Source organism: Eptatretus burgeri, chromosome 3 (assembly GCF_056783735.1).
Source record: "Eptatretus burgeri isolate ZD-2024b chromosome 3, Ebu_testis_v1, whole genome shotgun sequence".
NCBI classification, from domain to species: domain Eukaryota; kingdom Metazoa; phylum Chordata; class Myxini; order Myxiniformes; family Myxinidae; genus Eptatretus; species Eptatretus burgeri.
This window is the reverse complement of record NC_140963.1, coordinates 40,103,426-40,119,669: the sequence shown is the minus strand read 5'-3', so window position 1 is coordinate 40,119,669 and position 16,244 is coordinate 40,103,426. Positions and strand designations below refer to the sequence as shown.

At 43.7% G+C, this 16,244-nt stretch overlaps 1 protein-coding gene across 2 annotated transcripts in view; it reads right to left on the bottom strand.

Annotated features, from left to right (window-relative positions):
- Positions 1-16,244, bottom strand: part of SLC5A8 (solute carrier family 5 member 8) — an 82,809-nt gene that overhangs the window by 3,195 nt on the left and 63,370 nt on the right. For both annotated transcript variants that reach the window (XM_085873027.1, XM_085873028.1), the window contains 4 exons: positions 16,171-16,238; positions 15,872-15,958; positions 5,547-5,707; positions 5,157-5,260 (listed from right to left, as the gene is read on the bottom strand). In XM_085873027.1, coding sequence (XP_085729153.1) covers positions 5,157-5,260; positions 5,547-5,707; positions 15,872-15,958; positions 16,171-16,238 — 420 coding nt within the window. The remainder of the gene's footprint in view (positions 1-5,156; positions 5,261-5,546; positions 5,708-15,871; positions 15,959-16,170; positions 16,239-16,244) is intronic.

The window sequence follows — 16,244 nt, the reverse complement described above, 5'->3', positions numbered from 1 at the left end:
TTTTTGGGGGGGGGGGGGGGTTGGAAATCACTGAAAACATGTAGAAATGCAAAAAAAAATTTTTCTTTTTTTTGGAGGGGGGGTAACATTTTTGGGGGGGGGTTGGAAATCACTTAAAACATGTAAAAATGCCCCAAAAAAAATTTTTTTCTCAACTTTTTTGGGGGGGGTTGGAAATCACTGAAAATATGTAGAAATGCAAAAAAAAATTTCTATTTTTTTTTGGGGGGGGGGGTAACAATGTTTTTTGGGGGGGTTGCAAATCACTTAAAACATGTAGAAATGCAAAAAAAAAAAAATTTCTCTAACAATTTTTTTTTTGGGGGGGGGGGACCCAAGTCCAAAATCTAATGGCATATCCTTGGACCATACCTAACCCCCCCCCCCACCAAGTTTTGTCGAAATCCGTCGAGGAGTTTTTCCGTAATACTGTTCACAAACAAACAAACAGAAAGGGGTGAAAACAGTAACCTCCATCCATCTTTGAAGATGGCGGAGGTTAACTAGAACGGCAATTAGTAGAGCACATACCTCCGCCAGGTTTAGATTTTGTATACCACTGATGGGCCGGAACTGGATCTGGACCTTACCCAAAATCGAATCGGCTTGTTCTCATCACCGAACCAACTCATCCATCTCGTTTTGTTATCTCTCTCTCTCTCTCTCTCTCTCTCTCTCTCTCTCTCTCTCTCTCTCTCTCTCTCTCTCTCTCTCTCTCTCTCTCTCTCTCTCTCTCTCTCTCTCTCTCTCTCTCTCTCTCTCTCTCCAATCTCTCTCTCTCTCTCTCTCTCTCCAATCTCTCTCTCTCTCCAATCTCTCTCTCTCTCCAATCTCTCTCTCTCTCTATCTATCTATCTATCTATCTATCTATCTATCTATCTATCTATCTATCTATCTATCTCTATCTATCTATCTATCTATCTATCTATCTATCTATCTATCTATATATATATATATATATATATATATATATATATATATATATATATATATATATATATATATATATATATTTGGGCCCCATTTCTCAATGGTGAAGAATGACTTAAACAATTATAAAAATTCTCGTATCCGTATCCGGATTCGATTATTCACCAAAATTGAATCTCTTCATCCTTGTCACACACCCAACCTGTCCACAACGTTTTGAGATATCCAGTTCACAGCATTTAATGTATTTTGGAGAGAAGGGAGAGTAGTGGGATGTAAGGAAGGAAAGGGGTCTGGTTGGCAGGGGGAGGGAAGAGAAGGCAGAGTGAGTGGGGTGGGGATAGGGAAGAGCACCTCAAGGGTGGGGGAGAGAAGTTGAGTGCGGAAGGAGAGGGGTGGGCAAGAGGGACGAGCGGAGAAAGAGCATTGTGTGGGCGTATGCACACACAGGATTATGATAACAGGCTAGGTCGTTCCAGCGGGTCAGCAAGGGCGGCACTGCTGATTGATGACCTTGACATCCCAAACTGATCAAGATGGTACTAGTTCTGCCAGCTGCACAACGGTTCCGAAGAATGAAGTGTTGTGTATACAGGAGACCAGATGGAAAGGCATGGCAAGGAGGTTGGTCGGGGGATACAAGCTGTTGCACATGGGTGGGGATGGAAGGAGTAATGGCGTGGAAAATATTGAAAGATGGGAGGGACAGATAGTCATGGCGTGGGTGGTGATACAGAGGCAAATCATTTGTGTTATGTCCATATATGGGCTCCAAATGGGAAGGACTGAGGCGGAAAAGCAGGAATTCATTGACGCACTGGAGAGGAGAATGGTTGAGCTGGACGTGATGCTGTGCACGTGGGAGTAGCGGAGCCAGGTGAAGAGGAATGTTTTGGTAAATTTGGTTTGGGAACGAGAAACAGAGAGGGTCAAGAGCTGGTGGAGCTGGTATCGAGGAATGGGATGGCATAGTTGGTTCATTCTTTCAAAAGTGGGAAAGCCACAAGATTACCTATGTGGAGTGAACAACATAGACCACAACTGGATTTGGTGATGGCGACAGTTGTGGAGGGTTCAGGATTGTAAGGCAGTGGTGGGAGATCATGTTACCACTGTGGAAGAAAAATAATTATATTAATGTACTCTCAATTATAATTGTTGCTGGTAATTTATCAATTTAATTTTTGTACTCTAGTCAAATTGGCCGTCAGTAACGTTTCCCTTTTCCCAACATTCTTTTGACCTACATATTGATAAAAGGAATATCTTACTATAAAAAAAGGTCTTGCTCGCTGCAGAGAAACAGGGTGACCTGGTTGATAATATTGCAACTTTTGCCATGATTGTGTCATTCCCTCCCTCCCACCCAAAGTGGACACGTGTTGCAGTTTTGAGTTATTTTGCCTAAGGCTTATCAGGTCATCCCGTAGTTGAATTGCCAAATGTCTCACCCTCCCATTCTTTGGAATGTTAAATTGTGTACAAGAAGGATTACTTCGGGCTTCTGTTTCAGTGAATCATTGAATGTTCTTCGTCTGTATATACGAAATTAAAGATTCTCCATTTGTATGCTGATCCAACTTGCGGAAATTGAGTTATTTTCCATCACACTACCCAGCACAAACCTGTAGTGTTTGTGGTATGGATGGAGAAAAAGAGGGAGGGTAAGAGCAGGGGTCAGAAAATTATTAGGTGGGGGAAGTGTCAGGGAATTGTAATTGTCGAGTACAAGGAGAGGATGAGGGCCAGGTATGGTCAACTTAACGAAGAAGTGAAAGGTTTCGAGGGGGAGTGGAAGAAGTACAGAGAGGCGTTTATGGGAATTGCAGAAATTTTGTGTGGAAGGAAGTCAAGAAAGGGTGCATCGTCGAGGGACACAAACCACGTATGGTGGATGGAGTAGGTAACGAAGGCAGTTGGTGAAAAGAAGGAGGTTTGGAAGAGGATGGAGAAGATCAAGGATAGAGCGATGCAGCTGGATGTGGGGTTGCTGCACCTGTATGGGCAGAAGAAGAGTTGTGGATACGGTGAGGAATGATATGGAAGAGCAGGTGCACACATGTTGAAAGAGGATGGGAGGAGGAAGATAATATATAAATTGGCTCGTGACAGGGATGAGAATGGTAAGGACATGAAGGGGGGGGGGTGGGGAGTGTGGTGGTGATTAAGGATGTTGGTGGGAAGCTATTGACAGAGAGGGGGGGGCAGTATGGAAGGTGTGGGAAGGGTATTTCAAGGATCTGTTGAACCTGGAAGGAAGCAACGGTGAGCTGGAGCTACCGTGTTATATAGAGGGGGAAGTGGATTTGGTGATCACAGAGGAGGAAGTGGAGATGGCATTCATGAGGATGAAGAAGAGAAGAGCGCCAGGCATTGATGAGGTGTGTGCAGAAATGATCATTGCAGTGGGAGAGGTCGGAGTCAGTTGGACAAAATAGTGGGGCAGATAACAGCAATTTTTGAGAGGAATCTTGTAAATGATGATACAAGCTTCAAATTTGGCACATTTGTTCTCCAGGGGATTCGAATCAAATCTGCCTGATTGGCCAATTTGAAAATCCAAATTTTGAAAAATTTGGATTTTCAAATGGCCAATTGGGCAGATTTGATCAGAGAGCCCTGCAGAACAGAAATGCCAAATTTGATGCTTGTATCATAATTTGCACGATTTTTCTACTATCTACTACACTAAAGAGAGTGTTGAATGTATGTATGAGAGAGGGTTCAATTCCAGAGGATTGGAGGACAGAGTTAATTGTGCGGATGTGGAAGTGGAAAGTAGATGTTCAAGATCCGGGGAAGTACAAGGATATTACGCTCCTAAGTCATGCCATGAAGGTGCTGGATATGATTCTGGAGGGGAGGACAAGGAAGAGTGTGGAGATGGAGATTGGAGAAGAGCAGCAAGGGTAATGAAAAGAGAGTGGGATGACAGATGGGATGTTTGCGCTGAAACAACTGGTGGAAAAGAGATTGGAGGTGCAAGGTGCGATGATGCTAGGATTTGTGGACGTGGAGAAGGCCTACAACACTGTCCCTAGAGAAATGGTGATGGCAACACTGAGATGAATGGGAGTGCTGGAAGCTGGGTCAGGAGTATTGCAAGAGTGAAGAGGGTTGATAGGAGGATGGATGAACCGAGGGAGGAGATTGGTGTGCAGATGAGCTTGACAGGGAGATTGGTGAAATGCCAGCTGAGATGGGCTGGATACTTGGTGAGGATGGGGGAAAAGAGATTAGCAAAAAGACGGATAGGTTAAGGGAGCAAGGCAGGAGGAAAAGAAGTAGACCGTGGTTGAGAAGGGAGGATTGTGTGAGTTGGGATATTAATAAGGTGGGGTGGAGAGTTGAGAGAGTTTGCTCCGGACAGAGGGAGGAGGAGGAGGAGTATCCTGGTCAATGCAGGGGAGAAACTTGGTGCCATCGGACCTGACCCCTTTTAAAGGAAAGGAGAAGAAGGACTGTAGAACATCAATCGGAACACAAAGCTGCAGTTTAGTCGTGCTCTAGCTCTAAGTTTGGCAAATTGTATGGAATCTCATCCCGAGTGCGGATGCGCACAGAAGAGTAAAGCAATTGCTTCAGTCTCTGCCTGTCTGGAAGTCAAACAGGATTGAAAATCATTCCAAACAGGAAGCACTATTTTTAGTGATGTCATAAAGGACACAAACAACAGGCAGGAATAACTAAGTTAACATGTTAAATAGGTTGGTGTGAATGACTGACACTCATACCGATTACAGTTCAATCTCACAGTTCTATAGTGCTGAGGTGGAACCCCTGCGAAAGGATACCTTAAACAGCAAAAATACATATATTTCTCAAGGAATCATTGCTACACCTCCTCCTATCATTAATGGCGGTAAACTTTGGAAACAATGTTTGTTTGTTTTCTACAGCCTTTAAAACTTCTACTATAATTGAATTATATACATGAACACTGTAGACCACAAATCGTCTTGTTGGCACTTACAAAAACCTCCAGTCGAGCAGTACTTGACCAAAATTTTATGCCATCTTGATGAATCAAATTTGCCTTGCGCGCTTTCAGGGTGGTGGAATATCGAGATTTGGACAAAATTGCGGCCCGTGTTTGAAAACATGCTCATGCTCAGAAACACAAAAGTTAAAAAGACCCTTTCGTTGTTATTTTTCTCAAGACTGCATGGGGAAAGGTGTTCTATGAACTCTCTAGTTATTTCTGTTACATAGTGAGAATGACAAACCTGCAATAAAACTTGCAATCAGACCTGTGATGATTACTGTCAGCATTCCCAGCATGCTGATGTACAGATAGGAAACAGAGTACCAGCTGTCTGCAAGAGCAGGCCTTGGGGAAAGAGGAAATAGGTTGGGATGGGGATAGGACGAAGGGAGGCATTTGTAGCACATGTCTTTCATAGCACTTGTATCACAACCTATGGTGCTGTACAAACACCGTTTTGGTTACAGATGCTGGAAAGTAAGAGACAGCATCATTGCTGGTGTGAGTATGGCACTCTGTAAAGAATGCGTACAATGAGCTTTGCTCTTGTGGTGTTATCAACAGAATATAGGTGGAATTTGATCTGGTTATACAAGAATATTGAACTTATGAATTGAGTAGCAAGAATTACCTTTCAGCTGTCGAGGCTGGTGAAATTGGTATTGTGACGTTGCATGTGAGGGTTGAAAGTGGCAGAGGCCGTGTTACGTCTGCAGTTGGGCGGTTGACTAGAGATCCAGTGCCAATCCAGAGGGAAATTGCATAACCGCAGATAATGCCTATGAAAGCACCCTGGACAAGGCATAGATTAACAACATCCGATCTGACACAAAAAAGTCAAATTTTGCGAAATATCAAAAATTAGTTAAGAAAGGCAAAATTACATTATTTATTTCGTTATGTTGGGTAAGATAAGAGGGAGGATAGTCATTTAGATGACAGCAATTATGATTGTTGAGATGATGATTATAGGACAAGAAGAGAAAACTGGGGTTATAGCCTTTCAATCTGTATAAATGTTCTGAAGTATTGTTGCACAGCAAGGGAACATTTTGCAGGCAGATCCTTCCATAAAACCTAAAAAAGGGAAGCTGACATGTGTAGTAATAACAAGTCTGAAGACGACGATGGTTCACGAGCGGTACTTGACGATGTAGATTGTTACAGAAGTCAAGTATGAGACAATGTGATGATGTTTGACCAAGTTATAAAAATGATCAACATGATGTGGTACGAGTGACGGGTTATTAGCTGCAAAATGTCGAAAACCCGGTTTCGTTCAACAACTTTCAAAATTTGACCTTTGCATAACCTTTAAATGAAGCAAAACAATGTTGTGGACATTAAAATAAGGTAACAGGATACGTGCTATAGCTTAATGGAGTAAGTTCGTCAAAGAAGGTCGAAAACCTGGTTCGATTCCCACAACTTTGAAAATTTGACCTTTGTGAACTTTAAAGGTCAAAGGTCAAGGATTATGACCTTTGGTGCAAAACTTCCTCTGGAACATTCCAGGAACAATACAACGTCATATAGGCTATATGGCATTTCGCACTCCTTGGATTATATATCCATATTTTGATGAAATCAGCGTAAAAACAAACTTGAAGGGGGCGCCACGGGCAAGGTGTTCGAGATAGAGAAAAATGGTTTGAAGACTTTAGGTGGGGAATGACCTCAAGATTATGCATAAAAAATATTGTCATCCTGGCTCTCAAAGTTTGGGTGGTCATATGATTTTTATGTCAAAATTCGAAATTTTCTAAGTTCATGACCTTGTGACCTTGACCTTGGGACTAAAATGAAAAATCGAGCTCTGTGGGGCTATGCAGGTGCCATTGGGCTAACCAAATACCGAAACCACTGTGAGATTCGACAAACCCCTCGGAGAAGATGGATTTTTACGTCAGAATCGCAATTTTCAAAGTTCGTGACCTTGTGACCTTGACCTTCGGACGAAAATGAAAAATCAAGCTCTGTGGGGCTCTGCAGTTGCGATTGGGCTAACCAAATACCGAAACCCCTGTCAGATTCGAAAAACCCCCTAGGAGAAGATGCAAATTGAAATCAGCTACCCCCTAAAAACATGTTTTTTGAGCGTGGCTCCGCCCATAATGGGCGCACCACGCCCATTCTCAGGAAAACACAATTAGATCATGATATAAACCTCCCAACAAAATATCATCAGGATTGGATCAAAACCCACAGAGCTATGCTCGGGACAGACAGACAGACAGACAGACAGACAGACAGACAGACAGACAGACAGATAGACAAACAGACAGACAGACACACAACAATAATGAATATAGTGGTCACTTATATTTTTCGTGAAAATATTTTTTCATGACCCAATAAGTCATGCTTTTCTGCTCTACCACCTCCCTTAAAACTCTTGGATGCATATTATCTGTCCCTGGAGCTTTATCATCGCTTCGACTTCCTTGCTGTTTCTTTACTCTCTCCACTCCTACTTGGATCTCCTCTAAAAACCTTTGCTCACCTCTAATGGAGACACTCTCAGCTATTGGAAGTTCCCCAGACTGTTCTTGTGCAAATGTAGAAGCAAAAAACTATTTAATAAACCTGCCATCTCACCTTCATCATCCCCAAATTCTCCTCAAAGGGCACACACTTATGTTAACCTTTTCTTTACACCTTATAGACTTAAAGAATGTCTTGCTGTTATGTTTAATATTTTTGGCTTTTCCCTTTTTAGGTCATCTCTTCGAGCATGACCTTATAATATTGGTGTTGAGAGGAGAGGTGACGATCCGTCCGTCCGTCCGTCCACAATGAAGTTGAAGCGGGAGATCTGGTCATTAGTGATCCTGATAGAGGTCGATGAGACGTACACAATGGTATGACTTTCAAGGTCACCGAAGGTCAAGGTCAAGGTCACGAGGCCTTGGAAGTTGCGAAAATGACGATTTTCAAATTCTATCTCCTCCTGCATTTCTCAAGCGATCTTGAATTTGATTGTGGCATATGAATCTATGGGACAATATCTAAATTTGGTCAGGTTGGATTTTCGATATTCCCTTTCGTTTTCACGTCACGTGACTTCAAAGTTTGCAAAAACTGCCCTACGTTCAGGAGGCTATATATTTTCTCGCAGAGATGACCGTCACTCCCGCACGAGAGTAATTTTTCTTGTTACCCTCGCTGAAGGAGAGGGTATTGCAAGTGGGTCCATTTGTCTGTTTGTCTGCAGAGAACATTTGTGTTTTTCTCTGCAACTGCTTGTCGGATTGAGACGAAATTTTCAGGGTTGGTGCAACTACGCAAGTACAATGTCGAAATGATAATTATGACGTCATAGGTTACGTGATGTGGCAACCATGTTGGAAAAATTAAAAAACTTTAGACCTCTATCTCTTAAACTAGACCAAGGAAATAATTGAAACTTGGCACACAGCAAGTACTCCTAATGGGGAATAAGCATGATTTTTTATGGCATCATAGGTACCTTTGTTATGACATCATAATTGCACATATAGAATGCTACATCTGATCAGTATGAAAATTTTTGTGGGTAATCTCGGGATGAAATGGTCCACAGAAAAAAAAAATGATGATGTCATCGGTCACATGATTCGTCCAACATTTTTTTTTTTTTTTTTTAAGCTTTCAAAAATCTCTGAAATGGCTGAAAAGATTGAGGCAAAACTTTACATGTATGACCGCCAATCCATGAGGAACGAAAGGTTCACACGTGATATCATAGGTCACATGGTTTGGCAGCCATATTTCATTTAACTTAAAACGTTTCTCTCCAGAATGGCTGACAGATTGTTTTTATTTGTATTTTCTCCCTATTACCAACAGTTCCTATTTTCTCCACTTTTCCCACCGCTTTTTCAGGTCAGGTCAGATTAGATGTGCGACTTGCTAGAGGTACCATGAAAACCTGTACTAGCCTTTTCCATGCTCGGGTTGTCGGCAACTAAACCGTCTCCCCCACCAGGTTTATTGGTGAGGAGGGTGTATGATATGGACACCCAGCAGGATGAAGAACAAAACCTGTCAAAGGGCAGAGAAGCTCCTTGTGAGACAACAGGCATCCATATCTAGTGTCCAACTGTTCCTGCGAACGTCCTCGTGCAGTTGGGTTACTATTTATTAGGAGGTTGGTGGCAGGATTTGCACTCCGGCCACCGTAAAACCCTTCATCCCACAAAACATTCTCAAAGCATTAACAAAAATCTGAAAATCCACTCCGTGGGAGTATCTCCTGTGCAGCTGCCCTTCACAGGGCAGCTCGCCGGATGATGTGATTGGGGCAAAGCCTTCGGGACCCCCAATTGTTGATGATAGGAGGGAAACCACGGGGTAACCTTTCTGGGTCAGATTGCGGTAGTCTGGGTCTGGGTGGTGCTGAGGTGTCATCCAACAGATGGAGGTCTCCTTGGGTTAACCTGAGATTCTTGTCTCACCTGTTTCTTGTCTTGATCACATGTTTCTTGTCTTAAAATCCACCAGCTTCAGGTGGGTGCTTGGAATGTCCTCTCGCGAAGAGAGGTTGATCACCTGTCTCTGTTATCATCTGAGCTCAAGCGTTTGGACATCGGTATTGCAGCACTCACTGAGGTTCGGAGATCATGACGGGTGGTTGGTCTGGTCTGGTCACTCTGATGGTTTGGTCTGGTCTGGTTTGATGACCTACTATTGGTCTGGTTGCTCTGATGGTTACCATGCCCAAGGAGTTTCTGTAGCTGTGTCCAATAAGCTGACTCCAATGATAATTGAGATAACACCGGCCAATGAGCATATTATGAGACTAAGGATTCGCCACTCCTTGGGTGTCATTTGCCTGGTCTCTGTGTATGCTCCGACTGAGGCGGGTGACCTCACCTTCAAGGACACATTCTATGCCACGCTCGAGTCTGTGGTTGACCAGTGCCCCAGGCGATATACTCTTCTAGTCTTGGGGGATTTCAATGCATCAAATAGAACTGATAGGGATGGTAATGAGACATATGTTGGACCCATGAGTCTGGAACTGTGAACCAGAATAGCACTAAGTTCCTTGACTTTGCAAGAAATCATGGACTTAGGGTGGCTGGTTAATGATTTCAGTGCCCACACGCTCATAGCTGGACTTGGTATTTCAATGCTGGCGGTGTGGAGAAGGAGATTGACCATGTGCTCCTTGGTGGTCGCAGGAGGATGATCCAGAACTGCAGGGTCTACTGGAGTGCTCAGATCCTCAATACTGCCCACAGCCAAGGCTGGATGTTGGCAAGCTCAAGGATGAGAGGATAGCGGAGGAGTTTGCGAACATACTGCGTAGAGATTTGGGGGGTCTGGGTGCTTTGTGGGATCCTGAAGAGTTGTGGAGCGCCTTCAAGACCACCATCCTTGATGTTGCCGGGAGATGTCTTGGAATTCACCGCAGGGTGAAGAAGAATTTTGTCTCTCAAGGGACACTGGATACCATTGACCAGAGTCGCAGGGCCAGACTGAATGGCAGAGCTGAGCTCCTCAGGGAGCTGAGGTGTAAAACTGTACGTGCACTAAGGGTGGACAAGGAGGCCTATGTGTGAGGAATCCGTTAGGGGGGTAGAACATCACCTGTGGTCAAGTAATTGTTGTTCTGCTTACAGGGGAATTCACGCATTGCGTTCATCCAAAGCCTGTCCCTCATTGTACTGCAGTTAGAGTACTGTGCACTGCAGAGGATAGGCTCTTGACAGAGGAGTCCGAAGTGAAGGCCTGTTGGGCCGGTTACTTTGAGCGGCTGTACCAGGCTGATCCACCAGCTCTTGAGTTGGATGTCAGGAGTGTTACAATCCCGATTGCTGACCCTCCAATCAATTGTGGTCCACCTTCGTTTGTGGAAACAGACTGCGGGAACCGGTTGAAATGGGGTGAAGCTCCTGAGATCTGTGGAATCCATGCTGAACTTCTCAAGGCTGCTGGAAATGCTGCACTCATGTCATTGCATGCAGTTCTGTGCTCTGCCTGGAACACAGGCATAATCCTAATTGACTGGAAGAGGGGCCTTGTTGTCCCTCTCTGGAAAGGGAGGTGTGATCGCCAAGACTGCAATAACCACCGAGGTTGTGATGCTGCTCTTAGTGCCAGGCAAGGTCTTTGCTCGGAAAATTCTTGATAGGGTTCACCACCATCTACTTGAGCACCAGCGTCCAGAGCAGTCAGGCTTTACACCAAAGAGGTCAACGATTGACCGTATCCTTGCTCTTTGGGTCATCACTGAATGCAGGCGAGAGTTTTGGCAGGGGCTGTTTGCAGCCTAGGTTGATCTCTGTAAAGTGTTTGATTCACTGAATCGGGAAGGCCTCTGGAGGATTCTTGGTCTTCGTGGGGTGCCACCAAAACTGACCAATCGTATGTCTGAACTATACTCTGGTCCTGAGAGTGCTGGGAGATGTGGTGGTACCATCTCTGACATATTTCCAGTTGTCAGTGGACTTTGTCAGGGTTGTGTGCTGGCCCCCACACTTTTCAGCACTTGTATGGACTAGATTCTGGGGAGGATGTTGGAGAGATCAAGCTGTGGTGCATCGTTTGGGAATGTCAAAATCTCTGACCTTGAATTTGCAGATGATGCAGTCATCTTTGCCGTGACTTTAGATATCCTTTTGGGGGCCCTCAAGGTGCTGAATGAGGAGTCGGAGCCGCTGGGATTACGGGTTACCGGAGTCAAAACTAAGATCCAGTCTTTCAATGACATTTTGGATGCTGCTGTCCTCTCTGTACCTCTTTGTGCCGAGGATGTTGAGGTCGTGGAGAGATTCACTTACCTTGGCAGTGATATTCATGTCTCTGCTGGCTGTGAGCCAGAGGTTAACAGATGTCTGGGTCGGGCCTGGGAAGTCATGGATTCACTGATTCATGGGGTGTGGCACTGCCAGTACCTGTGCAGGACGAAAGTCCGAGTCTTCAGCTCCTTGGTGCTTTCAGTCTTGCTCTGTGTATGTGAGACTTGGATTCTCACCAGGGATCTGAGACAGACACTTAATTCCTTTGGTACCGGGTCTCTTTGGGGAATGCTTGGCTATCACTGGTTGGACTTTGTGTCCAACAAGCAGTTGCTGAGAGAGATTCGGATGAGATTTGTTACCTGGATAGTCTGTGAGCATCAGCTGTGGCTGTATGGACATGTGGCTCATTTTCCTGACGCTGATCCTGTTCACCAGATTCTCTCAGCGAGGGAGCATCGTGAGTGGAGGAGGCCAATGGGCCGACCACGTACCTCATGGTTGATCAGCATCTCAAGGAGATGGGGATGGGCCAGGCATCTGCCTGGGGGAGAGCCAGGCAGAGGCCTCTGGGGTACTGGTGGAAAGTGGACGCAGCGACGCGCTGCTCCGGCGCATGCTCCCATACCTGACCTGACCTGACCTGACCACACCTATCCCTCCCAACTACACGCTTTGTTTCTTGTCTTAAAATTAATAATATATGACAAAAAAAACAAAAACCCTTTGTGCCTCTGTACCCACGAATACCGACCCTTCTTCTTTCTCCTCCTGCCATCACACCATCTTCCTTCTATTTGAGCTGACCCACTTTCACTATCACCTTCACGATTTCTTGCCGCAACCTTCTAGTCCCTAATCTTACCTAATCTTCAAAAATCCATCAAAAAAAGACATTTCCTTGTATCCTTTCCAACTATACACCTACCGAAACCACGTATTTTTCTACCCCTTCCTCTTCCCGTTACTTTTCATCGACCCATCAGTTTCACTCCGCGTTTCCCGATCCAAATTCACCATACACCTCCATGATTTCACTTCAACCTTTCCTTTTCCTAATCCCATGCAATCTTTTTCCCTGCCTTTTTTCCTGAAAGTTGCCTGCCGTGTCAGGTCCTGAAAGTCCTTGTAATGTCCATCTTGTTTATCTCATGTTCCCCGCCCCATCCCTCACCCTTCCACAGATCTCACGTCTCTGTTCCCCACTGTTTTGTCCTTCCCTCTCCTTCCCCTCTTGTCTCCCGCTCCCCCACATGAGCTTTGAAAATGTATCAAAAAAAAAAAATCCGCTCCATTAATTCCCTCTTTCATGTCAAACCTTTCTCTCGATGCAATACTGTCTTTTACCCAGAATGCTACACATCCTCCTATTTTCTCTTTTCTTTTACAATTACAAGTCTTGTAACCTTCTGGTCCTGTCTTCCAATCTCCCTCCTCCTCTTTGAAGCAGGTCTCAGTGGTCTCACTTACTGCGACTATACTTCGTGCCATTGCTTCAAGCTCTTCCACCTTATTCTATAAACTCCTGGCATCGGTAGAAAGAAAGATTTTTATTTTCCCTTCTTGTAATTATTTTTCCTGCTTGGACTTAACAAATCATGCTATCGGCTGTAGTTTCTTTCTTTTTGGCATCTCCACTCTCCTCGATTCTAAAAAAAAAAGTTCTAATTCTCTCCTTAATTCCCACTGTAAACTTTGCTGCCCCCTTTCTGTTCAGCCAATGGTCATCATTCTGGAAAGACTGCCTTCACCAATGAAATGATTCACATTGCTTCCTACTCCATTCTTCCAACCTATGTAGGTTAACGGCTTATCGCTCTACTCATAAATTCTATTCCATTTCGTATTGTTGGTAAAATACCAGTACCAGAAAACATTAGCTCACAACCATTTATTTTCAGTCAGCTACCCAATATCCTGTACCTTATTTTCAAACCCTCCAAGTAAACTTTCTCACTATATACCCCCAAAAAAAAAATATATATATATATATATATATATATATATATATATATATATATATATATATATATATATATATATATATATACACCGGGCGTAGTGGCGTGCGCCTGTAATCCGGCTACTCGGAGGCTTGGGTTGGAGGATCGCTTGAGGACGGGCGCTCTGCACTGGGCCGTGCTATGAGATGGTGTAGGGCAGCCCAGAATCATGGTGAAACCCAATCCTTATCCCTGTGTCGTAAGAGGCGACCAGGGTTGCGTCAGGAAGGGTATCCGGCGTAAAACCTGTGCCAAATCAGTATGCGGATCATAATGGATGATCCGCTGTGGCGACCCCTAATGGGAGCAGCCGAAAGAACAACATGTGTATATATGTATATATATATATATATATATATATATATATATATATATATATATATATATATATATATATATACATATAGATTCATAATTTGCTCCTACATGTTCCACAACCAATATCTTCCTGCCGTGACCCAGCGCAATATTATTTAACCTTCCTTCAATATCTCTTACACCCGCTCCTTCAAAACAACATGCAGCTCTGTCTATGATCCTTCCTGCATAACGAAGTCTACATATTTAAGTTTCATCGCCAACAAAATCTCTCACCCTGGCCTTATTCTGATGCATCTCCACCCCCACCTCACCTCCGCCAGCACTCACTCCACCCACATCCCGACCCCACCTCCACTCACTCCACCCTCACTACAGCTGCCTTCCCTCCACCATAACCACTATTGCACTCAATCTGCACTCAGAACTTCCTGCACTTGCTCCACCATCACCAAGTTTTGGAAGGGGAAGTTTTTGAAACTTTGTTTTTTTTAAAAAAACATTAAATATTGATTTTGGAAAAATTTTGGAAGGGGAAGTTAATTAATCCTGAGACAATGTTAGAATGTTCCTCACACCTCCTCCAGATTTAAGTATTCACAATATGGCAATGCTCCCGACCTCACCAACCTATAAAACTCATTCTGTGTTATCATTAATAGAAGGAAGAGAAAGTTTGAGCTTGAAGTGTGAGGGGAGGGATAATCTATGATGTAAAAGGAGCTCAGTCTCAACGGGCCTGCCTACGTGCGTGCATCTGTCTCTCCGTCAACAATAGTCTTTTTGCGGATACCACTAATCAAGCAATAACAGTACCCCCAATCTGCAAGCAGTAAAATATGGTTGAGTCAGGTCAGGATAGATGAGTTGGTTTAAAACAGTATTATATGATATAGTAAGGGGAGGATAGATGGGCTGGTTTCAAACAGTACGATATAGTTGAATAAGGGGAGGATAGGTGGGCCGGTCTCAATTTACACCATCATATAAACCTCCTCCTTCATTTTCTTCTTCACTTACAATAGTGGATCCTGTTTCTCATATCGATTAGATTCAGAAACACCTTGCTACATCCAATACTTTTTTTTCCAGCATTTCCATTTTATTCGTATCTTATCGATAACCTAAAAAGGCTGTAATGAGTATCCCATTAACACTCTCCCCCTCCTCGCTCCCTGAGTATACCTTGGCCCGTATCTATGCACCGCCTGATTATTAATTTTTCTCCATTAACAACAACCAGGTTTTCTTTTTAGCGATTACGCAAAGATTGGTATTCTCATCAGCAAAGAAATGGGTTTAACATTCTCGTCAATCCAAAACATGACCTTGTTTTGGAGTTGGGGGAGGATATGACTAGGAGGTGCATCAGGTCAGAATTGCACTCAATCCAAAGGATGTTCTCTTCAAAAGTATATCGTAACCGAAATATTTGAAGGATTGATTATTTGAAGGCATTTTGGCATTTCCTTATGCATGCTTAAACATGTAGCACAAAATATGCATTCACCTGCCAAAAAAGTTACAGGAACTACAATGTCATTCATAGCGCAACGGGCATGAAAGAGGAAAGACGAACTTTTTTAAGTTATCCATCAATGAAGTCGAGAAGATCACAACATTGGGGAAAATAATTGGGTAAAACATCTACCAACACGGACAACTATGTGTGTAAAAGAACAACTGATTAGAGAAATTGCGACTTTATTGGAGGTTATAGATGTGCAGCAAAAATGCAGGTCGTGGAAATGTAATGGTAAGACAGGGTCGCATGCCCTCAAAAAGATGATCAGGCAGGATGTGGTGGAAGACATCACTGACTCTTTCTGTAATTTTTGTTTCGCTGTTGACTGTGTAAACTTATCATCTAAAATATGCAATATTTGACTCGATGCCCAGGCGTGACTTACCACATTGTTGGCACATGGAAATAGCATTCCAAGGGTGTAAAGACCCAGGAGAGGTCCACCGACAATACCAAAGATAGTGAGAGCAGCCTGGTGAAGGCAATGTGAAACACACGAGCTTAATGCATGAGATCATCAGTTTGAGTAGAATATGGTCGGTCTTTTAGTTTCAATTTTGGAGTGTCCTTTATGACATCACTGACAGCTCCTATTTTCGATTCTACTCTACCGTCCCATTCCCCCATCCACCTCTGGATTTATAGAAACATTGCTATTAACAAGGAAGCAAAAGGTTAAATTACCTGGAGCAAATCTCCCATGGTGGAAGCAAGCACCGCCATCGCTATGCAAACAAGGCCAAAGAAGAAGCCTGCAT